The sequence below is a fragment of the Chenopodium album genome, chromosome 4 (genome assembly GCF_948465745.1).
Source record: "Chenopodium album chromosome 4, dcCheAlbu1.1, whole genome shotgun sequence".
Taxonomy (NCBI): Eukaryota; Viridiplantae; Streptophyta; class Magnoliopsida; order Caryophyllales; family Amaranthaceae; genus Chenopodium; species Chenopodium album.
In genome coordinates, this window is record NC_137837.1 from 48,395,833 (window position 1) to 48,420,256 (window position 24,424).

The 24,424-nt window shown below is 34.7% G+C and overlaps 1 protein-coding gene across 1 annotated transcript; it reads left to right on the plus strand.

Annotated features, from left to right (window-relative positions):
* The first annotated feature begins 9,221 nt into the window (after positions 1–9,221).
* On the plus strand, positions 9,222–10,136 carry LOC145627899 (zinc finger BED domain-containing protein RICESLEEPER 2-like). The gene has a single exon (XM_081680241.1). It carries the CDS (start codon positions 9,222–9,224, stop codon positions 10,134–10,136), a length of 915 nt encoding a protein of 304 aa, XP_081536367.1.
* The last annotated feature ends 14,288 nt before the right edge of the window (positions 10,137–24,424 follow it).

The following is a 24,424-nucleotide window of genomic DNA, read 5'->3' on the forward strand; positions in this document are numbered from 1 at the left end:
TAATACCTAACATATCTTCATATGACCAAGCAAATACGTCGATATATTCTTTAAGAAGATTGATTAAATCGGTTCTTTCATCTTCATTAAATATTAGTCCGATTTTAACTTCTCTTTTATTGGTTGGATCATTTGAGATATCAACCGTTTCAGTATCCTCAATTACCGGTGTTTTATTTTCAAGTGTTTCCATTACTTTAATGATTTCTTTGTCATTTTCATTGTTGGTTAAGCAAAGCTCGTCATCTTGGGTTAGAGAATAACACGAGGAGTAAGGGGAAGAAGACATATTATTAAATTCGGAAACCATTACATCAAATAAAGAAATGTCCTCTGGGACTTGATTACTAACTATCCTAGGATTAGGTGCTAAAAAAGAATAATTAGAGGGAGAAGGTGCTACAGCTAAAGGCTTAGAAGACTCTATAGGAGAAGACTCTGACTCTGGCTCTGACTCAAACGACTCTTCAAACATTGGTCCTTTTCCTGTTGTTATGGAAATCTTTCGTCCACTTGGAGTAGTCACCTTGACTGTCTTGTGCCATCCTTGCACTAAACCCTCTATTGGAGCGATGAGCTTTGAGGGGTCGAAGTTTTCACTTTGTAAGACCGTTTGAATGAGCGAGAAGTTTTCCTCTATATATTTTGGCTCATTTTTCTCGTGGCTAGAGAGGAGTCCTATGACATTAAAGTCAAAGCATGGGGGTGCTTTCTCCTTGTGGATAAGAGTTGTGATCTCATCTAAAAATTAGCAATGAAGTTAGATTTCAAACCCAAGTTACCTTATGCAATTTACAACAAAGGGTTCGGGAAATTCGTGGCATGGATAGTGCTCTCCTTCTCTTATAAATTGCCCATTAAGAGTGAGAGGATATTGGTCCATTGGTATTGTTTTCTTTTGGGTACGAGCATTCCTACACGCTTTAGAATTTTCCAGGGCTTGCTTTAGATCTTCTAGAGTCGGTTCGAAACCAAGTCCAAAAGTATTTAATTTAGGGAGGCCAGGTAATTCCATTTGTTTTGCTATCTCCTTTTTCTTTCCAAGAGTCATCCCAGGAAAGTTTCCCTATTTTCTGAAAATAGCATTAATTGTCATATTAGAGTGGAGGGCGTAGCAAAGAGGGGTCCTTTCATCTTCTTTGAGTAAGGAGACCTTTTCATTAAAGCCCCACAAATCTTCATCATTCTCATCGTGCTCCACGTTAATAATTGGATTTTCAATAGCTTTAATCCTCATAGGTGAAGCATGGATTGTAATAGGGATCTCTCCAACTATAGCCTTTACCTATTAATGAAAGGATGAAGGGACGAACTTCAGGTCATGAAGCTAAGGGCATCCCAACAATAGGTTTAAAGAAGCCTTAATATCCACTACTTGGAAAGTAGTGGCGTGTTCTACCGCTCCCGCCGTTATATTCATGGTTATTTTTCCAACAGCTTGGCAACAAGTATTGTCGTAGGCTCTTACTCCTTGCGTTGATGGGGTTAAATCTTCATCCCTTATTCCTAACATCCTCGCAGTTCTAAGTGGACAAACATTGATTGCCAATCCATTATCTACAAGAGTCATTGGGACATTCATTCTCTTGCAGATTATTGTGTGGTTAGCCTTGTAGTGTTTTTTGCCTTCCAGAGATAAATCCTTGTCGGAAAAAGTGATCAAGTTGATGGGCTTAGGATGGTCACTCGTGAGAAAGTAAGCCAACCCCTCAGGAGTGGTTTCGGAGTCTATCCCTATTTTGTCCAAGGCATTCATTACCGCCAACCTATGTTCTCGGGATTTAGCTAGAAGTTTCCATACGTTAATCTCGACCTTGGTCTTTTTAAATTGCTTGACTACATCGTTGTATTCTATAATCGGTATGGGAACTTGTTGAGTAGTAGGAATAGCTTGCGTAGTGATAGGAGGTTGCATTCTCCTAGATCTTGTGAGACATCTATGGGTGAATCTTCTTCATCCAAAAAGTAACTTATTGGATATATCACTGAAAGTGGAGGTTCTTACATATCCTTGAGATAGACTTCCTCGTCGTCGCTGTCCGAAACTCCATCGATGTGAGCATCTTGTTCTTGTGGAAGTTGGACTAGCTTCTTATTATCAATCAGCTTTTGAATTAGATCTTTAAATGTAAAGCAATATTTGATGGTATGTCCCCCTGATTGATAATATGGACAGTAGAACCTATCTTCCCTCATTCAAATGGTCTCGGTTCGAGAGGTTTAATCTTACAATTCTCGGAGAGCATTTTGAACATGATAACATAGGAAGTCCCAATTGGAGTGTAAGGCTTATTACTCTTCTTGGGTGTGTCAATTACTTGGAGAGAAAATGGCTTCTTCTCCATGGGTGGAACTTTGACATGTTTGCTTTGGACCATCTTTTCTTTTTTCTTTGCGAACTCGAAAGCTTCATGTAACAAGTCTATTCCTTCCCTCATTAATTGTATGAGAATCCATACTTCTTCTCTAGTTGCAAGTTCTTGTCCGGGAGGGAAATCACTAATGGCATCAAAAAAGGTTTCCTCCTCTTCTTCGATAGCATGAATCTCTTCAACTCGTTTGATGAGGGATAAGGGGTCACTAGGGGTGTTCAAAAATTCTCGACCCGATTGTCCCGTCCCGATTTCCCAATGACCCGTAACAAATCCGATTGGAAATTGGCTTTTTTTTCAGTTTTTTCCGGGTCGGGTACCGTCCCATTAAAATAGTAGTTTCATGGGCCGGGACACGGGAAACGTTTTGCTATTTTTGGGTACCCGGATTCCCGCTAATAATTTAAAACAGAATAAAAAAAATAATAATTTACCCTGATTCCCAAGCACTCAAGCTGCCCAGCCCACTTCACTTACTCACTTTCACTTAGGAAGTTAGGTTTTCAGTTCTAACTTCTAATCTTCTCTTCTCTCGCGCCTCCACTACACTTTCCTCCCTAAAAAAAACACTCACCTTCTTCTCTATTCTCGATTCCATTCATCCTCACGAATTCGACTCGATCTAAGGTTAGTTTAATACTGTAATTCGTAGTTTATTCGTGGTATTTTTTTAGTATTTTTCATTGTAGTTTTGAATCTAATTATTTGATTTATCATCAATTGATATATCTAAATCATTTCGTGTCTACTCAGCTCAATTTTCATCATTTCGTGGAGTTACAGTCACGATTCACTCATTCAGGTTAGTTTGTTGAATTTTTTTTCATTGTTCACGATTCACTTAATTAATAATTCTCGATTCACTTAATTAATAATTCTCGATTCACTCTTTTTAATGTTTTTTTACAGTAGACGATTCACTCAATTATTTTCATTGTTCTAGTTAAACTAATTTAATCCAATCTGTTTTCTTTTTGTAACCAGAAAATTTCATCAGATGATGATTCCGATGATTTGATGGAGACAAATTCAAGTCAAGCACAAGCACAAGATTCTGATGAGGCAGAGGTCTTGGAGAAGGCTCCAGAAACATGATCTAAGAAGAAAAGAGCAGGGAAGAAACCGAAAGCTGAAAAAGAAGGAGGTAAAAAGGAAAAAAAACCTCTAATGCATGGGAACACTTTTTAGTTCTTAAAACTAACCTAAATCATGCTAAATGTCTTTATTGTGGGAAAAAAATTAACCATGATCAAAAGAATGGAACTAAGGGCATGAATCGACACTCTGATAGGTGTAAAAACTCTCCATTTTATAAAGATAAATCTCAAACTATCTTAGATTTTGAGTCTAGGACAAAGATTAATACTGATGGGAGCGTTCAAACTATTAATGTTCCTAAATTGTGGAGATTTAATCATTATGAGATTAGAAAAGCACTTGCTAAGTGTAGGCGTCGTTTCAAGTGCGTCTACGTTAAAGCATGTGGTGAATATGCTTGGCACTCATAGGAAGTGGGAATTGACATATACGATTAGGGAAAAGGAAATCAGGGACACTAGTAGAAAAATACAAAAAGGCAACCCCCAAATGGCACCGGTTCAGACCGAACCGGTGCCAAAAACCGCCCTAAAAATGGGCGGGATTTTAGACCAAGAGTAATGGCACCGGTTCAGATCAAACCGGTGCCAAAAATACAAAGGGCACCGGTTTGAACCGGTGCCACTGAACCTAACCAAGGTTTAAAAAAAAAACCGAAACATTAAAACCCTAAAACCCTTCGATCTCCTTATCTCTCCTCCTTCTCTCCGCCTCCATTCCCCCATTTCCTCTCCTCTCCTTCTCTTTCCTCTCTCTCTCTTCGTTCTTCTTTCTTCTTTCTTGTTTCATCTCGATCGATCTCCTCTCTCTCTCTCTCCATTCTTTCTTCTTTAGTCTTTCATCTCCCTTCGATCTCCTCTCATATGCAGCAACCAAAGCTCGAGCACCACAAAGTTCGAGCACCACCACAAAACTCGATCTCCTCTCATATGCAGCAACCAAAGCTCGAGCACCACAAAGTTCGAGCACCACCACAAAGCTCGATCTCCTCTCATTAGCGCAACAACAGCCGCCGCCACCACCACAAAGTTCGAGCACCACCACCGGCATCAACATCAACTACAATTTCTGGGATTTTTTTTCAAGTTCTTGTTTTTTTTTCGATTTTAATTGTTTTTGTTTTCGATTCACCAATTTCGATTTTGGTTTTATTTTTCGTATTTGGTTTTTTTTTCGATTTTGGTTTTTAGGGTTTCAATTTTGATTTTGGTTTTTGATTTTGAGTTTGGTTTTTGATTTTGATTTTGGTTTTGATTTTGATTTTGGTTTTTGATTTTGGTTTTCGATTTTGGTTTTTAGGGTTTCAATTTTGATTTTGGTTTTTTTTTTTTTTTTTTTTCTGATTTCTGGGATTTTGTTTTTATTTTGGATTTCGTTTTTAGGGTTTCAATTTTGCCTTTTATTTTTGATTTTGGTTTTTTTTTCCTATTTGTTTTTCGTATTTGGTTTTTTTTTTCCGATTTTGATTTTGTTTTATTCGAATTTTTGGTTTCTTTTTTTCGATTTCAATTTTGGTTTTTTTTTTTCGTTTTTGATATTTTTTTATATTTCGATTTCAATTTCTGTTTTATATTTTATATTTTGATAATTTTGGTTTTTTTTTTTCGTTTTTGATAATTTTTTTATATTCTTAAGCTTATTTTTACCAATTGATTTTTTTTTCTGTTTTAATTAGTGCAGGTACAAATTATGCAAGATTATTGATATGTTCATGTTGTAATTTTCTTTTTCATTTACGAGTATATTATAATTTTATTTATGATTTATAATGTAATTTTTTTTATGATTTATAATGTAATTTTTTTTATTTATTTATATGTTAGTTGTAATTGATCTATATTGTAATTTTGGATTTTATTATGTATTGTAAATTTTGGATTATATATATTGAAACCAATTCGATTTTTGTTTTGATTGTTATTTTTTTTCAGTTGATTTTATTGGTAAGTGAAAAAAAACCAAAAAAAAAAAAAAAAAAAAAAATTGGACATTTTTGGCACCGGTTAACCGGTGCCAAAAGGAAGATAAATTTTTTTTTTTTAGTATTTTTAGCACCGGTTTTGAACCGGTGCCAAAAAGGGGGGTAATTGGCTTCCCCCACATTGGAACCGGTTCAAACCGGTGCCTTAAGCTGGGTTTGAACCGGTGCCAATTTCATTATTTCACGTAGTGGGAGTCGCCAACAAGTTTTTAAGGAACTTGTAAACCGTTCACGGATCATTTAAGGCAACCACGAATAAGGGAAAACGAAGGCAACAACGATTGACCCGTGAAGGTTACACCCCATTCATAATCCATGAGATTACTAACTCCATATGGTTCGGAACCACAATAGGAGGATCGAGGATGATGGTACAAAGTAAGTCATGGAGTCACATTTTCCCGTATTGGCCTCTACTCGATTCTTATAGTGAAATGTAATTCCTGCAACCTCAAAGGCATGCAAAAAAAGATTCAATTCGCTCCAAATATTATTATACTAAATTGGTTGAATATTAATGCAACACATAATTCAAAAATATTGTGATCACTTGATTAAACAACAAGATTAAAAAGGAACCTAAACCGGTCGTCCAAATTATCTTATTAGGCGTGATTTTCAATTACATATTCCCTTTAAACATGCAATATGGAAATCATAACAATAATAGAATAAACATTAATATTGGAAGCAATTTAACAATAATAGCGTTAGTCAAATCAAATAATAATAAACCTAATCATAATACTAGAAATATTAAAATAAAATAAGAGTAATTGAATTAATTAATTACTCACATTCTACACGTTCCTTTAAATTGCTACATCATGAATAAATTGTTAGTAACTTCAATTAAAATATAAATAAAATGAAACTAACTTAAATAAAGTTAGAGTTGATTTGGTCCACACCCTCAGTCAATTATACCTTTCACGCCTTGGTTTAAGGACGGAACCTCGGGCCGAGTATGGACTCCTTGGAGTGCTTAAGGGAAGAATGGTGTAATTAGAAAGATAGGTTTAAGGCTTAGAGTATGGGAGAGAGAGGAGAATGATTTTTGGGGTAAAAGAGAGGACGAGAGAATGTTTGATGATAAAGCTTCTTGATAATTGAAAAAGGGGTGATATGACTTCTATTTATAATGAAAAAAGAGGGTCGATGGATTAAAAAAGATAAGAATTCGAATCAGATAAAACTCTTGCGTTAGACAGCAATTTTTGCGGTTATTGTTTTTATCATGTCTTTTGATCCAAACATCGAAATAAGATAAATAAGATGTCGTTAGAAATATGTTGAAGTGTAATTTCTAACCCAATAAGAATCAAATTAAAATCAGTTTTGGATAGAGTTTTATATTTCATTCATATCTTTTTCATTATATCTCGGAATTGATATTATAATATATCATTGAAAAGATAATTTCAAGGGTTATCCAACCATCTAAAATTTGGATAAAAAAATATGAGGCACAAAAATAATATATGTCTATCTTTGAACGTCTTTCAATTCGAATAGAATTAGCTCAGGACTTTCAAAAAGAAAAGTTTTATTCAATTTCAAACTCTTTAATCTTATCTTTTCTAAAAGGAATAATGAAGATCTTGTAGAAACTTATAAAAGCTTCTAATTAATCCTAATTGGTTTAGGAATGGTATTGAATAATTTGGACCCTCCACATGATCATTGGGTCGTAGGTAAGGTGGGCTTAGGTTCGGTTTGGGATCAGTTTCATATTTTTGCCATAACTTATTCCTTATAACTCGGATTTGGGCTTATAATATATCGTTGGAAAGCTCTTTTCAAGCTCCATTGACAGGGTAAAGTCGTATCCCCTAATAAAAAATAATTACCTAATTCCTCTAACTAAAGTAGATAGGGAAGTAGGGTTGAACTCCACAGGGAAACAAGTCTTTTACTCCTAATTAATTATTATAATCTAAATTATCTAAGTAACCAATATTATTGTGAATAAATTCTATACTACGGAGAATAAGGTCGAAAGAAATAAAGTAGGGAAAAATTAAATAATAAAATGCCTAGGGCATACGTTCACTAATAAACAATATTCCAGGGCAAATCATAATAAGCAATCATCAAGCATTGGTTAATCAGATTATAAAGGGCTTTCGCTACGTATTATAATCACAGAGTTAATTTACCGGTATTAAATCTCATCTGTCGAATCTCGACTTAACCATTTATAAAATAGTCCGCCTATTGAAACTAAGCCTAAACATCAATTCTCATCTGTCGAATCTCGAATAAATATTGCTAAACTCATACAATTAAATCTGGCCAAACCTAATTGCATAGCATTAAATCAATCAATAGGAAATTAACCAAGCATTGATAATTAACAATCACAAAATTACCCTTTCACATCATTTATTAGATCCCCATAAACCCTAGAAATAAAAGTACTCAAACATCATCATAACTAAACTAATCAAATAAATAAAGCAAAGCATAATCAAAGAAGTAAGTAAAATAGCTGAAAATAAAAGAGAAGAAAATTGTTACCAAAAGAAATCTGGATTAATGGAAGTAATTAAGAACAAAAGTTGAGAGAGAATTTAAGAGAGAGAAAAATCCTAAGTAGAGAGAGAAAGTCTAAAAAAGAAGGTAATCCTAAAATTACGTACAAATCTCGTACTTAAACATCCCTCAAAACAAAAATTAAAATTAACTAATCAGGTCTGAGAAAACACGCGCCCGATCGGGCGAAGGGCCGCCCGATCGGGCCCGCATTTTTCTTCACGATCCACCTGGGCAGCCGCGCCCGATCGAGCTAACGCTCACCCGATCGGGTGCGCCTTCTTGCTAGTGCTCTCTTATGCGCGCCCGCCCGATCGGGCGCAAGCTTGCCCGATCGGGGTCGGTCTTCTTCTTCGAGGCTCAGATTACGATTGGGCTCAATTCCTCGGCCCAATCTAAGTTTCCTCATCGGGTCTTGATTAAACGATCCAATAGCCTCGGTATCTCATATCGAGCCCTTAATCATCGGCTCTCACCGATCCTAGGCTTCAAAACTGGTCGTGTCCTTCTAGCTTCCATAGTTGATCCAAAAAACCCGGGAAAATGCTCCAAAAGTGCAATTTCCCGTAAAATACAACTAAAACTATAAAAACACAAATTAATAATAAAAGTGGCTCGAAACAGCCAAAAACACTACTAATTATGACCAAGGGACGGGGGTAAATTACTATATAAAATGGACATATCACCCATCTAACTATTCAATCATTGGACCTAGATTATGGACCAAAATAAACTGGAATAAACGAACATTTTTATAAAAAGAACACGAAATGAATGATTTTAAAGGACACGAAATGAATTATTTTGGGTTTAATGGCACGAAAAGAGGAAAATAAATTATGGTTTGGGGAAATGGGCTAAGAATTTGGTTGATTTATGAAAAGGAAATATGGATCTAAGCACTTAAAGAATTAAATACTCAACCCGACCAATAATGGCGGTGAAAGGCTGTTCATCATCGGGTTTGGTTTTGGGGAGACATTTTTAGGTGTCTACAATAAGATGTTGATTATATATGAGTTGCCTTTTGCTTTGTTGAACGTGAAGGTTTTCATCAGTTTTGTAAGGTTGCTATTTCTGAATTTGTTCCTCCCTCACGTGCTACCATTACAAGGGATTGTTATAGTCTTTTTATTGAACAAAGAAAAAATTTAAAGGATTATTTCAACAAGTTGTCTTCTAGTGTATGTCTTATCACAGATACATGGACTTCGGGTTAGAAATTGTCATATATGTGTCTTACTGCTCATTTTATTGACGATGATTGGCACTTGCATAAAAGAATCATTAACTTTTGTCCTGTTGCTGGTCATTCTGGGGAGCTTATTGGAAAATCTGTTGAAAAATGTTTGTTAGAAAGGAATTTTAAGAGGTTTTTTACTGTAACGGTTGACAATACTAGCTCATATGATTTGGCTATTAAAAATTTGAAAAAAATCTTCAATCATTGGGATGGGTGTGTGTTGAATTCTGAGTTTTTGCATATGAGATGTACCACACACATTTTGAATTTGGTTGTTAAAGATGGCTTAAAAGATGTGAATGTTTCTATTTTAAAAGTTCGAGCTGCTGTGAAATATGTGAGGTATTCTCATTCTAGGCTTCAAAACTGTAAGTCTTATGTTAAAGAAGAGAACATCACTTGTAATGGTCTTGTTTTTTTAGATGTTGAAACAAGATGGAATTCCACCTATTTGATGCTTAAGACTGCATTAGTATTTAGGAAAGCCTTTATGAATATGAAAAAAAAGTTCACTCCTTACACTAAAGAGCTTATGAAGCAACCAATGGGGGATGGACCCGATGATGAGGATTGGAATAAAATTCAAAGTTTCTTGCCTTTTCTTGAAATTTTTTATAATGCTACTTTGAAGTTGTTCAGATCCTGTTATGTGAAGGAAAATACTTTTGTGGAAGAGATTTATGATATTGGGTACACCATTTATGATTATCCTAGTGACCCGAATGATGAAGTTAAGAATATGGCAACACAAATGAAATCGAAATTTAACAAGTATTGGGAAAATGTGCATAATATTAATATTTTGATGTTCAATGCATTGGTTCTTCACCCTAGGACTAAGATGAAGTGTACGGAGGATATTGTGCGAAATTATTATGATGTTAGCAATTCCTATATTTTTTGATAACGTATTCAAGATACATTAAATTCATTGTATGATTGATATGCACAAAAAGTAGGGTCATCTTCTTCAAATATTGTCTCTACAAGTCAAAGTCAAAGTGAAATGGATAGTTTCTTAAGGGAGATTGGGAATGATTCATCTTCCAAAGGAATAACCGAGTAAGAAAAGTATTTAGGGGACAAACTAGGGCCAAGTGATGAGGATTTTGATATTTTGTTACGGTGAAGTGCACATGGAAAAACATATCTAATCCTTATGACTATGGCTCGTGATATTCTTGCTATTCCGGTTTCTTCCGTTGCTACAGAGTCCGCTTTTAGCACGAGAGGCCGTGTTCAAGATTCCTTTGCACTTCTTTGAGCACAAAAATGGTAGAAGCTCTTGTTTGTGGTCAAGATTGGATGCGTAGTTCCAATGTCCCTATTACTATAGAGGAAAGCTTGCTTGAGTTAGAAAATATGGAAGAAGAAGGTGATTTTGTAACTTCATATATTACTTTATTTTACTACTTTATATAATATATGTGATGTGTAATTATTTTATTGCATTATTTGTGTTTTGTAAGAATGAAAGACTTGGTTTTAGAACAACCGACGATTGTTATTGATGAGACAATTGAAATATCGGATCTCACAAGTGAATGAATTGAAGCTCATCTTGTTTGTTTGTTGTGTGGCTATGTGCCATTGTTTGTACTTTATATGTTTTGAAGTTATGTAACTAAAGACTCGAACTTTGTATTCATGTCCTTAAAATTATAGTATAGTTTGATTTGGATTATTTTATTTTATTTTATTTTATTTTTACTTTTAGTTGTAGTTTATAAAAAAATTGCAGCAGGTTATTTTTACAGAAGGTTATTTTTGCAGCAGGTTATTCTTACAGGTTTACAGTAGGTTATTCTTTTTATTTGACAAATACAGCAGGTTATTCTTGCAACAGGTTATTTTTAACAAAATTACAGCAGGTTTTTTTTTTTTGATAAAAAGTACAGCAGATTTTATGAAAAAATGTTCAGCAGGTTTTTACAAATAAAAACAACAAAAATCTCCAAATTTTAGGTTAAAAAACTTATTACAAATAAATGAAATAGAATCGGGTACCCGTGTGATAAGTGACTTTTACGTCACTTTTAGGGGTGTTTATTGAATAGTTTTCCAGCTTATTTTCCAATAATTTAACTCTTTTTATCCTTTATTTCTATTATTTGGCTTATTCTCATCTTTTATCTTTTTATTTGAGTATTTTGTAGTTTTTAGTTTAATTTTGTAATTTATTTATGTTTCTTATTCTCTTATGTTCTTAGTCTAAATTCTTGTTAATATTTTTCTTCTCGTTTTCCTCTTATTTTTCTTTTATTTTCAAGTTTGTTTTCTTTAGTTTATTTTATTTATTTTCTTTTGATTTTATTTAATTTCTTTTAGTTTTAGTATTTTACTTTACTTTATTTTATCTTTATTTTATTTTTATTTTGTTCTCGATCCTACCCTCGTGTTTGTTTTTGGCTGTAGGTGTTTTCGGATTCTTGATCAAGTTTCAAAGTCATATTCGAGTTCAAGGTTCGAGGTTCGAGGCACAAAATTGAACTAAGCAAGCTGCTGTTCCAAGCTGCTCATTTTGCTAGCCCCTTATCCTTCACCTCACCTCACCACACCATATCCTACACCATACAATCCCCTGCTTCCCCAATTCACCAACAACACTCTGCAACAACAACAAATTGTCAATTCCCCTGCTCCCTCACCTCACAAACACAACATCACTCACAATACCAACATCACCCACAAACCACGCATTCCCACATCAAGACTCACGCAACCCCACAACCACCACCAATCTCAGCCTCCACAGCCGCCGCAACCACCAATCTACAACAGCAACCCACCAATTATCTCCTTCTCCCTCACGCAAAACCGCCAGCAATCACCACCGCAATCCCCTGCTCCCTTACGCAAAACCGCCAGCAATCCTCACCACAATCCCCTGCTACCTCACACAAAACTGCCATAAATCACCACCAAACCACTCTCCAATTAAACCACTAGCAGCCCTTGCTATCTCACGCAGCTCTCAGCCCACCAACAACACCTACTCGTACCACCTCCAATCAGCCACGCAACTCACAGCAACTAGCAACACCAACCTCTGCCACCTTCCCCTGTTTCCACTCGCAAATCCGCAGCAAAATCGCAACAGCAACACTACAAATTAGCATCAAGAAGCTACCCAGAGCAGCCAATTCGCGGCCGCGCAGCCCTGTCAGAAAGCGCGCAATTGGAGTCAAAAATCAGAGTTGAGGCAGTAGCTTTGCGCGACATGTGCGCGACTTCTGTGCGGGCGCGCAAATGTGGGTCAATCACGAGCTTTTCACATGATTTTAATGAAAATCGGACGGCCACAATTTGATGCTAGATGATGATGATGCTGATTTACGGTGAAGATCATGGTTGGATGATGATGATCAGAGAGAGCAGCCACGAAAAGGGGAAAAACTTGGGGGGTCCGTTTGTTTTCGTAGGTTTGGTTGGAATTTTGGGGGTTTTGGGGTTATTTTCCATTTCATTTTCTTTTCTTTTATTTTTTTTAGTTTTGTTTTTTAATTTAGTTTTAATTAGTTTTATTTATTTTATTTTATTTAACTTGTATTATAAATACCCCCTTTGGGGTTATTTTCTCATAACTTTCAATCAACATTTTATTTTACCTAGATTAGATTAGTTTAGCCTCTTGTATTTTCTCTCTTAGGGTTAGATTAGTATTTTCTCTCTCTAGTTTAGGAGTAGTTGTAGAGAGAGAAAGCTTGGATTTCCACGGAGTTTTTGAGAGGTTGAAGAAGCAACTTTGTGGAACTTCTTCTCCTCTATTCAATGAGCATTTTCTAACTTTCTCTCATCTTTATTTCTTTACTTAATTCTTAGTTTTTTCTTTTTGTTTGTTGATTTGAGTAGATTAATTAGTTTGTTTGTTTAATCTTATTTATATTCTTATTTTACCTTGTTTTCCATGTCTTTCCTCATTATGTTAGCTTACGTATTGTTCTAGGGAATTGGATTAAGGTTATATTAATAAATTGAATGATTAATTGTGATTAGTATGAAATTGTTTCTTGATTATTGTGTATGGGTGATGCTTTTATGGATTAGAATCTTTGTAGCTAATCGATTCTATGCTCTTAATTGTGCTTTCAATCAATTTGTGCGAGAGTGAGTTGGTTGAGAGCCCTAAATTCTTCCATACCTTTGCTAGGCTAGTTGCACGAGAGTGAATTAGTTTAGTAGGATAATTAATATGCTTAATTGTGCGAGAGTGAGTTAAATGTGTTGATGTTCCTAATCGAGGTCATCTTCATCTATTTGTATGATGTTGTTTAATGCATTGATGTGATTGGATTCCACTTTCCCTAGTTTTAGTTATTTGCTCTTAGTAGTGTTTGGTTTAATCTCTCTCTATCTCACAACCTTTACTACTAGTCTAATTTGCACAAATTGATACACTTAGTCTTCGTGGTTCAACCCTTGCCACTAACTAGTTTAGTGTAAGTTTAGGTATTATAAATTTCAAATTTGGTTAGGGTTAGTAGACCAACGATCTACTTCCACCCGCGATCACAGTGTCTCGTCCTGAATAATTCAGGTACCTAAAATATCCGGAACGGGATACGGGACGACTTATCAACTACCCAAAGATCCGGGTATTCGGGTACCCGGATCTGAACACCCCAAGAGGTCACCATGGTCTTTCTCATCAGAAATAGCCAAAGAATCAGAAAGTGGTGCATCATTGATACTTTGCTTCTTGCTTACAGGGGGCAATGGTAGTTTATTATTATCAATTAAGTCTTGGATAGCTTCCTTAAGCTTCCAACAGTTCTTAGTGAGATGGCCCTACCTTGATGATACTTGCAATGTGCATTAGGATTCCAGTTAGCCGTCTTCTTTTCGACGGGTGGATCCCCAAACGGTCCAATGGGAGTTATAAGACCTTTTGCATGTAATCGGTCAAATGCGGTGTCATAACTCATACCAATAGGAGTAAAGTTCCTCCTAAATGGCTTCTTTTGTCCTTGATTGTTCATGGTAAGGACTTCACTCAAATTAAAGGAGCTAACATTGTTTGAGTGGGTGGTTTTGGGTCGTTCTTCTTACCTTTCCAGCCAATATTAGAGTTATTATTAGCAGCTTTTTATTTAGCAAAGGTCGTCTTCAATGTTAATTCCAATGTCATGGACGGCTAGATATGCAAGTTGTTTTGATACTTAAGATGTTTGGAGTACTTTTCTTGGAGGTTCTTAATGAACATCCTCACAGATTCCTTTTCACTAGGTACCTCAATCATCTTAGCGAAAGTTTCCCTCCATTTATTAAAGAAAGAAGTGAAATCTTCATTCTCTTTTTGCTTAAGTATTTCAAGTTCTCTATGATCAGTTTCAACTTTAATATTACATTTATACCTATCAATGAAAGCGTTTACAATAGATTCCCAAGTAGAGATTTTCTCTTTGTCAAGGAAAATAACCATTATTGACAAACGGTTTCAAGAGACAAAGAAAACAAAGAATGAAAGACTTTCCTATCAATCCCCTTAATGTTCATTATTGTCTCGAAAGCTCTTATGTGTAAATAAGGGTTGTCTGTTGCCTTGAACTTAGGGATGTCTTTAGCATTGAACTTCTTCGGAAGAAGCTCCTTATCCACCAAACCCCTTGCGAGCTGATGCCCTGGAATCTGTAGTCATTGGATATTTTGCTCAAGCTCTCTTGCATGAGCTCCATTTGTTGTTGTTTCACAGGGTCATTGATTTGGAGGGTTAAAGCCTTCAACACCTCAGTAACGCTTTCCATTTGCTTCTTAAGTTCATTGAATTCTTCTTGACTTGCCATTATCTTCTTAGCTTTTCTTTTCCAACTAACTAGTTTATCAAAATTTAAACTTGAATAAAGAGGTTGTCCTTGATTAAACGCCCTTCCTTTCTTGACCACGGGCTGTAAATTAAACCGTTTTATTTGTTTTAATGACTTGACTCAAATTGTTTTTGACTTTATTGGTTTATGAAAAGAAAAAAAAAGCAAAAATAGGCAAAAATAAGGTGCATATTTTTGGGAATCAAGTATGTGGGTTCAAACAAGTGTGGTTCAATTAGAGGATTAATATCTAACTTACCACCCTAAAAAAATGACGGAAAACACGTGCATACAAGACCCTCTAGACATGGTCAAAGTATACATACATATTAGTGTTTGCTTTATTTGTGAGTACAAGTGACATGCTTTGACTCTTGTCTATGACAATGAGACTAAGTGCTTAGACTCAATTAAGGACTAAATAAGGCTACTGCCATTAACAAAATGATCAAACTAATTAATAAACTATTTAATTAGACTTGTCGTGATGACTTGAGCAAAGAACTGAACTGTCGCCGCACCCTGCAGTGCAGCGCTAGGCGGCAGGGTTGTCGCCCGGCGTTGCACAACAACGTTTGGCGCCATAGCCCAAATTATTGCGCCATTACCGGAACATCAATCTTGGACTGTTTTTAGTATTTTTACTCTAAAGGGAAAGGCCTAAAGTCGTACTAAGTTAGTTTGATTAATTTATTAGCCTTTAATTACTCAAATTAATTAATTAATTAATTAGGCAAAATCCATTTAGTCATTAATTAGTTTATTTAGACTTAATCACAAGTCAAACAAACGGTTAGGAGAAACACATAGAGTATGTACAACAAATAATGCACAAGTAGTGAAGTAGGCACAATATGATGCAATGAGTTTACAACCTACCATGGCTCTAGTTCTCTAAAGTTCAGGATATGAGTTAGTCAAAGAGGGTCCATGATTATGAGTCCAGATGCACCGTGCAGAAGCCTTATCTTTGGTAGGGTTGGCGCGTGTGGATGGGACCCCGCGAGTTAAACTCGCTTCCATGGTTTGGTGAATTCAACATTCTCGGATGTACCCTTCATTTTCAGGAGCGTTCGATTGGGTAGATGGAGCATGAATTTCCAGAGGGTTATGTCCATATGTAGAACACATATGGGTTTCAGAAAACAGAAAAAAAAAAAAAAAAAAAAAAACTCAATCAGGAAGTAGAATCGAGCCAATAGTGCTAGAACCAGTCAAAACAAGAAGGCAGAGTTCTGGCTCGGTATTGGAAGAACACGGCGCCAGACAACAGAGTTTGTCGCCAGAAAATAACTCCGTCGCCAGACGAAAAAAATTGTCGCCAAGCAACGGGGCCATTTTTTCAGGCGATGCACGCTTTTTCTAGACGCTAGTTCCTACATGCCTCAGCAGCTTTATGTGTTCTTAGAATTTTCCAGCTTTTGTAGTATTATTTTGATTCTTGTTGTGAAAGATATTTCTCAGATTTTCTACGTGTAAAAATCCTATGTTTTTGACTTATATGGATGGTCTTTCCAATGTGAACCTTTTTTATGCATATGACAATAATGTTAATAAAAATTACGCACATGAAATACTTAGAACTTTTCGAGTCTCATCCACTCATTCTAAATCATTGCCAAAAACTGTAGGGAATATTTCAAGCATTATCCCAAACTTGATCCCCACTTTGATCATACACTTAAGCATGGTGGCGTCCAAAGGGAAGGAAGCTAGATTAAAAGAGTCGCCAACAAATTTTATGAACTTGTAAACCGTTTACAGGGTGAAGATTACACCCTTTAATGATCCATGAGATCGTCAAATCCAATAGGTGTGGAACCATGACTGGTGTTCGGGGATGAGGGTACGAATCCAATCTAAAGGAGAAAGAACTCTCCCTATAAAATAGGCCTCTACTTTATTCTATTCGTATTCATGTGCGCTTTCTGACTAACATGGAATCATTAGGTTAACCCTAAACTTTTTTATCTATGTTGGTTGAATATTAATGCACAAATAAATCTATTATTGGCGATCACTTGAATTATAATCATATTAACCTAAAACAAGATTATTAATTATCTTATTAAGCGTGATTACAAGTACAAATTCCCTTTAAACATGCATAAAAGGTGTGATCAAGCAATAACAATAAATATATCAAGCAACATAATAATCATAATCATAATTAAAATAATAACCATCATAATAACAATCATGTTAAAGCAAAATAAAAATAGCAAGATCCTAGGCATGATACTAACAAGATTAATAACAAATCCTATCATGTCACTAAACAATAAAAAACAAAGCTTTATCCCTAACATGATACTAACATGCTATTAAGAAAGAAAATAGGAAGCATCATATAAATCATTATTGATATAAGAAAATTATTCATTACCCTAAACATGATACTAGGAAGCAATAAAACATCCTAACATGATCTTAGGAATCAAAATAATAATCTAAGCATGATTTCTATACCAAAAGAATAATTAGACAATTAAATTACTTACTTCAATGCCTCGTATCTCTTTCTAATAACAAAATACACACATTAGTAACTTCAAGGAAAATAATAAATCAAGACGATTAAATTAAATAATTGAAATAGAGATTTGGGACCATACCCTCAGAAATATTAAACCTTTCACATCTAGGGCGAAGGTCACGAGGGGTGGAACTAGGTCGTTGAAACTAATCGTCGCTCGGTCAAACTAAATTTATAAACACTTAACAAACCTATATACTAGTATAAAAGCAAGTCAAGGGTCAAACCCAAAGGAACAGTAATGTTCAAGCGCTCTCGATTATGCGCCTAAGCTAGGTCGAAGTCTAAGGATTAAAGGTAAACACTAACCAACTAACAAAACGAAGAATCAAACAAATAAAACACTAGGAATGGGGATTAACAAGTAATCATGACAATTGTAACAACTCAGAAATACATGCAAGTCAATGGTTGTGAAGTCTAATGGAAACCTCGGTCGAAAGAGTCAACAAGCTATCCCCTAGAGATCAAACTAGCACTAACTACGAGAGACTCTAACTAGGATTATCTCTAATCAAGCTCAATCGACAATTGCAATTCCTAAATCAATGGTCTATATCATTAGAAACTACAATGCAATCTAGCATAATTCTCAAGGCCTAATCGAATTACACACATGCAAACTTCCATTAATCACTTTAATCTTTACAATGAATCAACACAATCCCAAAATTAAGCACAATCAATCAATCATACAAGTTTCACCCTATCCCTAGCAAAACAACTACTCAAACATCATCATCTTGTCACAAACAACTAAAGAAATAAAGAATCATCAAAATATGAAGAACAATTACACTAATCAATAACAATTAAACATCAAAATCAAACCAAACAAATATGAAATCAAACAAAGCAATAAAGAGGAGACAGAGTGAGAAATCCTCATAGATTGATAATGGAGATCTTCAATACAATAGTCATCTTGAATCTTAAACCTCTCAAATAATCATTGAAATTTCTCACTTTCTGTCTCTAAAATCTACTCTTAAAAATAGAGAGAGAAGCTCTCAATTAATCTAAGAAAATGAATTCTAATTCTAATTCTAATTCTAATTGTTTCTCTCTCTAACCCAAAATGAGTATTTATAATTACAAGGTTAAGAGAAAATAAAAGGGAAAATAAAATAAAATAAAAGGAAAAGAAAAGAAATTAAAATAAAATAAATAAGAAAAAGAAAAAGAAAGTAAAAGGAAAATAGGAAAAAAAAATTAAAAAAAATAGAAAATAAGAAATCAGTGGATTTCGATTTTCAGCGCTCTTAATTGCGAAATAATCCCATGCTCCTCACATTCCCTATCACGCACCATCAAAGCTGCTCATCACCATCAGTTATCTTTGATCATCAAATCAAGGCCAATAGTCTTCATTAAAATCATCAACTCAGATTGGCGCGGCCGCGATTAAAGAGAGCGCGCCCGCGGTGATTTGGGACTGAATTGAAGTTGTTTGCATGAGGTGCGATTGGAGTTGCTGCTGGAAGTTGCCATTGGTGCTACGCGGTGGAGCAGGGGCAGCAACTGATTTGTGCGGTGGCTGCTGCTTGGTTGTGGGTGGAAACGACCTGGCGGAGCAGGGAGGAAATGGTGGTTGTGGCTGGAGATGCAGGGGAGGCAGCAAACTGCTGCTTGGTATGAGTTGGTGGTGTGAAGAGGGCAGCAGCTCGGTGTTTGCATGGTCGCAATTGGTGAACGGTGAAGTAGGGGTTGCTTTGTGGTTTCGGGTGGCAGAGATTATTGTGGGCTGGTGGTGATTCGAGGTGAGTGATGGGTAGCTATTTTTGTTGTTAATTCCGGTTGTTGTTGAAGTTTACTGCTCGTGAATTGGGGAACAGGGGAAATTGCTTGAGGTGAGGATGAGTAGCCGGTGGGCACGAGCATCGTCGTCACAGCATGCTCGTGATGAACAATAAAGTAGGCAGTCCCTCAACACCATGATTGTGGGTTCAACACTAGCCGGCTTGAGAGCCCGGCTTGAGAGCGCGGCTTTGCAAGCGCAAGGAGTTAAACTTGGAATATCCACCTACAAAAAACAAATGAAACCGAGGAGAAAATGAAGTAAAATGAACTCAAAATTAACAAGCAAAATTAAAAGAAATAAAATGAAAATGAAAAGAATAAAAGAAAGAAAATATTATAAAATAAAAAGAAAATAAAGGAAAGAAAATGAAAATGAAATAATATAAAACTAAAATAAAATAAAACTAAATCTATAAAATCTACACTAGTAGAAAATATCAAAAAGGCACCCCCTAATTGCCACTGGTTCAATCCAAACCGGTGGCAAAAATGACCTTAAAAATTGGTGGGAAGCTTTACCAGGATATAAGGCACCGGTTCACTTCAAACCGGTGGCAAAAACATAAATGCCACCGGTTTGAACCGGTGCCTTTGTGAACCGGTTCTTTTGATTATTAAAAAATAAAAGCCCCATTTAAAAAACCCCCCCAACTCTAATTTTTCTCACCTTTTTCTCCCTCCTCTCCTTTCCTCTCCTCCTCTTTCTCTCTCCTCTCCTCCTCTTTCCGTCCTGCTCCCCGATCTCCATCTCCTCTTTCTCTTTCTGGATCTCCTTCTCCTTTCTTTCATTCGAAGACCACCAACAATTTGAAGACCACAACATGCAACACCGTTCTGGGTTTTTTTTAATCGATTTTGATTTTATTTTTCGATTTCTTGGTTTTTTTTAACGATTTCAAATTTTTACTGGGTTTTTCGAGTTAAACTTTTTTTCAATTTCAATTATTTCGATTTCTGGGTGTTTTCGATTTGTGGGTTTTTTCACAATTTCAATTTATTTCGATTTTGATTTTTTTTTCGATTTCTGGTTTTTTATAATTCGATTTTAATAGTTTTTTTTTCGATTTGGATTTTTTTTATTTCGATTTCTGGGTTTATTTTTTCGATTTCGATTTTTTATTTTTTATTTCTGGATTTTTTTTTATTTCAATTTTGATTGTGTTTTTTTCGATTTTGATCTTGTTTTTCGATTTCAATTTCGATTTTTGGGTTAATTTTCGGTTAAAATAACGATTATTTTGTATTAATGCATGCGGTTTTGGGGTTTTTTTTATTCTATTTTATTTTCGTGACTTCTAGGGTTTTTTTTTTGTTTTTTTTTTTTATTACATTTCAACTCGATTTTAATTAGTTTTTTTTTTCTTATTTTCATTTTTTTTCAATTTCAATTTTGGTTTTTTTTTTCGATTCTAATATTTTTTTTTTCGATTTTTATTTTTGGTTTTTCGATTTCTGGGTTTTTTTTCCATTTCAATTTAGATTTTTTTTTCGATTTCTGTGTTTTTTTTTTCAATTCGATTTTAATACATTTGATTTTAATCGATTTTTATTTTTATTAATTGGTGCAATTTCATTGATTTAGATCTCACATTGAAGAACCAAGATGCAAAAATATTGATTTTGATGTGTATGGGGTTTGTTTTTTATTTATATTGTATTTTTTTATTTACGAGTATATTGTAATTTTTTTTTATTTATACTGTAATTTTTTTATTTATTTATCTGTTGTAATTGATTGTAATTTTTTTTATTATACATTGTAAATTTTGGATTATATTGATTGAAATTTAAAAAAAATAAAAAAAATAATAATATTTTGGGCATTTTGGCACCGGTTAACCGGTGCAAAAAAAAATGGGGCTGGCACTGGTTACCGGTGCCAATAACCATTTTTGCCACCGGTTTGAACCGGTGGCTTTTCATGCTAGTAATTGGCACCCCTCACATTGGCACCTATTCAAAACCGGTGGCATTGAGGGGTTTTGAACCGGTGCCAATTTTGGTTTTTCAGGTAGTGCTAAAATAAAGGAAAAGCAACTAAAATAACGAAAATAGAACAAATAATGGAGAAAATACTAGAAAAACCATCACAATGCACAAAAGCCACAAAACAAGAGAGGAAAGGTAGTACAGATAGAAAAAGCATAAAACTAAACATTTATTTAGAAATAAAACTATGAAAAGAAGGTAAAAACGACTTCAATGCTCATCAAATGAGTGCCATTTATGACACCCATCAGAAGGATTCGAACTTAGCTAGGTGTGTCTAGTGCTAATGTATGAGTAATTGTGTTTATAAAAGGCTAGGCTAGAAAAAGGGAGAGAGAGAATAACCTTTAGCTTAGAGAGAGAGGAGAATTAGAGAATTCTTGTTATTGAAAAACGGAGGTTTAGGGACCCTATTTATAAGAAAATAGTCCGAAATCGATAGAAACGAATTAGAGTTCGAAAAGGAATAAAACACTCTTTAGTCGTCAGTAACAGAGCTCGTCGCCAGGTGATAGGCGACGAACCTGTTGTTTGGCGATGCAGAAGGTTTTCCACGCGTTTTCAACGCCGAATCTATGTTTCAATAAAACCGAGTCGTAAAATCCGTACGAAGGATAAAATCGTATTTTCATTTAAAACACTTCTTTTATTCCAAATAAAGCTCATAAAACATCATTATTAATCCTAATCCCAATAGGATTTAAAAGAACTTTCTTGAAGATTCTAGAAGACTATAGTCAATCCTAATTGCATTAGGAATGATAATTCCTAATAGGCCTTCCTCTAGATCATTGGGCTGCATATAAGAACCAAACCGGACCCAGTTTAGTGTTTTGGCCATAACTTCCTCATTATTCAACGGAATTGAGCTTATAATATATCGTTGGAAAGCTCTTTTAGAGCCCCATCAAAATAAACCATTATTGGACCCTTGTCATGTACAAAACTAAACTGGATTGGGTATTTTCATAAAATAGAGCAGGTTTTCGAAAACGAAAAGAAAGATTTTTTAATCAAAACTAACCGCAACATTAGACTTTCCACACTTTCACTTCATTCGATTATGATTCGACGCGAAAGGTACTCATCACTGAGTTTGGTTTTGGGGAGACACAAATGAGTGTCTACACAAACACATTCAAACAAAGCTTTTTTAAACAAATAAAAGTCAAATATATTAAAACAAAGCTTTTTGAATCAAATGAAAGTCAAACACATTCAAACAAAACTTTTTTAATCAATTGAAAGTCAAACACATTCAAACAAATCTTTTTGAATCAAATAAAAGTCAAACATATTCAAAAAACTTTATGAATCAAATGAAAGTCAAACACACTAAAACTAAGCGTTTTGAATTATATAAAAGTCAAACACATTCAAACAAAACTTTTTGAATTAAATGAAAGTCAAACACATTCAAACAATTTTTTTGAGTCAAATGAAAGTCAAACAAATTAAAACAAAACTTTTTTAATCAAATGAAAGTCAAACACATTGAAACAAAGATTTTTGAATCGAATGATAGTCAAACACATTAAAACAAAGCTTTTTGAATCAAATGATAGTCAAACACATTAAAACAAAGCTTTTGAATCAAATGAAAGTTTAACACATTCAAACAAAGCTTTTCGAAAAATATGAAAGTCAAACAGATTTAAACAAAGCTTTTTGAATAGAATGAAAGTCAAATGCATTCAACGAAGATAATTGAATCAAATGAAAGTCAAACACATTCAAATAAAGCTTTTTGAAACAAATGTAATTCAAACACATTCAAACAAAGCGCTTTGCATCAAATAAAGTAAAACACATTCGGACAAAGCATTTAGAATCGAATAAAAGTCAAATGCATTCAACGAATCTAATCGAATAAAATGAAAGTCAAATTGTAGACACCCATTTGTGTCTCCCCAAAACAAAACCCAGTGATGAGTACCTTTCGCATCGAATCATAATCGAATGAAGTGAAAGTGTGGAAAGTCTAGAGTTGCAGATAGTTTTAATTTCTTTTCTCTTCTCTCTGTTTTTGGAAACTTATTTTAAGAAAACAACCAATCCAGTTTGGTTGGTCCATGATATGTGTCCAATAGTGGTGTAGTTGGATAGGGCTTGAAAAGAGCTTTCCAACGATATATTATAAGCCCAATTTCGATGAATATTGAGGAAGTTATGGCCAAATTGCTAAATTGGGCCCGGTTTGAGCCTTATATGCGGCCAAATGATCTAGAGGAGCGCGTAATATAGATTTATCATTCCTAATGCAATTAGGAATGGTTTTAGTCTTCTAGATTCTTTTAGAAGGTTCTTTTCATTCCTAATTCAATTAGCATTGATAAATTAACTTTTGTTGACTTTTCAGAGTTTTAATTAAAATCAAAGAGCATTTTTGAGGGAAATACGATTTTATCCTCCTGTACGGCAATTTTTATCTGATTTTAGGAAAACGCGTAAATTTCCAGGTCAGCGCCAAACGCTAGCTGTAGCGCCTGGCGCTAGCCTTGGCGCCTGCAACAAGGTTAGCGTCTGGCGCCAATGGTCAGTGTTGGCGCCAACCTTGTTTTTCATGCGCCATACTCTATTTTGATAATTTTATCTTTTTGGATGATTTTCTCTATAAATAACGTCGTAAAAAACTTCGTTTTCATTCACCAGTTTTAACGAATATTCACCTACAACCAGTTTTCATTCATCAATTCCCTCTCATTCTCTTCTCATTCACAATCTCTCTCTCTTTTTCTAAACTCGCTTTTTACATAGAAAATTCCGCATTCATTAAATCTAGAAACACCTAGCCATATTCGAAGTTGCCTTCGTTCTAGACATGAAAGGTTTAATTTCTGAGGGTTTGGTCTTAAATCTTTATTTCAATTATTTAATTTAATTGTTTTGTTTTATTATTTTCCTTGAAGTTACTAACATGTGTATTTTGTTATTAGAAAGAGGTACAAGGCATCAAAGTAAGTGCTTTAATAGTTTTTTATTTATGTTATGATGTAGAAATCATGTTTAGGTTGTTATTTTGATTCCTAGTATCATGTCTAGGGTAAATTTAATATCAAATAT

Excerpts from the sequence above, each read along its gene's own strand:
- LOC145627899 (XM_081680241.1), top strand. The coding sequence starts at position 9,222 with ATGTGTCTTACTGCTCATTTTATTGACGATGATTGGCACTTGCATAAA.